This window comes from Lottia gigantea (assembly GCF_000327385.1).
Source record: "Lottia gigantea unplaced genomic scaffold LOTGIsca_362, whole genome shotgun sequence".
NCBI classification, from domain to species: Eukaryota; Metazoa; Mollusca; class Gastropoda; family Lottiidae; genus Lottia; species Lottia gigantea.
Window position 1 is genome coordinate 43,076 of NW_008709228.1, and position 2,022 is coordinate 45,097.

General features: G+C 35.1%; 1 protein-coding gene across 1 annotated transcript; it reads left to right on the top strand.

Annotated features, from left to right (window-relative positions):
• Positions 1-221: 221 nt before the first annotated feature.
• LOTGIDRAFT_145647 (hypothetical protein) lies at positions 222-1,646 on the top strand (the record flags this gene model as incomplete). The annotated part of the gene is made up of 1 exon (XM_009058954.1): positions 222-1,646. A coding segment is annotated over one exon (1,425 nt), but the record flags the coding sequence as incomplete, so codon positions are not given.
• Positions 1,647-2,022: the final 376 nt, after the last annotated feature.

Genomic DNA, 2,022 nt, shown 5'->3' on the forward strand with positions numbered 1-2,022 from the left:
ATTTTATATCTCTCAGGTTAACAACAGGGGTCTATTTTATATCTCTCAGGTTAACAACAGGGATCTATTTTATATCTCTCAGGTTAACAACAGGGATCTATTTTATATCTCTCAGGTTAACAACAGGGTTCTATTTTATATCTCTCAGGTTAACAACAGGGGTCTATTTTATATCTCTCAGGTTAACAACAGGGATCTATTTTATATCTCTCAGGTTAACAACAGGGTTCTATTTTATATCTCTCAGGTTAACAACAGGGTTCTATTTTATATCTCTCAGGTTAACAACAGGGATCTATTTTATATCTCTCAGGTTAACAACAGGGATCTATTTTATATCTCTCAGGTTAACAACAGGGATCTATTTTATATCTCTCAGGTTAACAACAGGGTTCTATTTTATATCTCTCAGGTTAACAACAGGGATCTATTTTATATCTCTCAGGTTAACAACAGGGATCTATTTTATATCTCTCAGGTTAACAACAGGGATCTATTTTATATCTCTCAGGTTAACAACAGGGGTCTATTTTATATCTCTCAGGTTAACAACAGGGGTCTATTTTATATCTCTCAGGTTAACAACAGGGATCTATTTTATATCTCTCAGGTTAACAACAGGGATCTATTTTATATCTCTCAGGTTAACAACAGGGATCTATTTTATATCTCTCAGGTTAACAACAGGGATCTATTTTATATCTCTCAGGTTAACAACAGGGATCTATTTTATATCTCTCAGGTTAACAACAGGGATCTATTTTATATCTCTCAGGTTAACAACAGGGTTCTATTTTATATCTCTCAGGTTAACAACAGGGGTCTATTTTATATCTCTCAGGTTAACAACAGGGATCTATTTTATATCTCCCAGGTTAACAACAGGGATCTATTTTATATCTCTCAGGTTAACAACATGGTTCTATTTTATATCTCTCAGGTTAACAACAGGGTTCTATTTTATATCTCTCAGGTTAACAACAGGGATCTATTTTATATCTCTCAGGTTAACAACAGGGTTCTATTTTATATCTCTCAGGTTAACAACAGGGTTCTATTTTATATCTCTCAGGTTAACAACAGGGATCTATTTTATATCTCTCAGGTTAACAACAGGGTTCTATTTTATATCTCTCAGGTTAACAACAGGGTTCTATTTTATATCTCTCAGGTTAACAACAGGGATCTATTTTATATCTCTCAGGTTAACAACATGGATCTATTTCATATCTCTCAGGTTAACAACAGGGTTCTATTTTATATATCTCAGGTTAACAACAGGGATCTATTTTATATCTCTCAGGTTAACAACAGGGTTCTATTTTATATCTCTCAGGTTAACAGCAGGGATCTATTTTATATCTCTCAGGTTAACAACAGGGTTCTATTTTATATCTATCAGGTTAACAACAGAGTTCTATTTTATATCTCTCAGGTTAACAACAGGGATCTATTTTATATCTCTCAGGTTAACAACAGGGTTCTATTTTATATCTATCAGGATAACAACAGGGTTCTATTTTATATCTCTCGGGTTAACAACAGGGTTCTATTTTATATCTCTCGGGTTAACAACAGGGTTCTATTTTATATCTCTCAGGTTAACAACAGGGTTCTATTTTTGGCCGTGGAAGACGAGAAACTAATGAAGACTGACAGCACTTTTCAGTTGTAACTACTATTAGGTTGACCAAATCCTGTGATGGCGATGCCGACGTTAATTTCTGATCAGTTCTTAACAGCCTTATTAGGTTGCTTGATTTTTCTTCACCCCTCGACAGTTGGAAATGGAAAAAGAGCAGGCTAATGCCGCTGTCATGGCAAAATTTCCCTCATAGCACCCGGCATGGCGTTGCCCGTCTACATTAGCCCACGTGGTGCAGAAAAGTAAGACGTAAAACCCAATTCATTTCATTTTCCGACTTTTCTTCAGACAACAACCGTTTAGTCTTGCAGACTTCTTTGGCTCTTTGTAGGTGTAAAACTCCAACAAATTAGATATTAAGATATAAGAGATTGTAA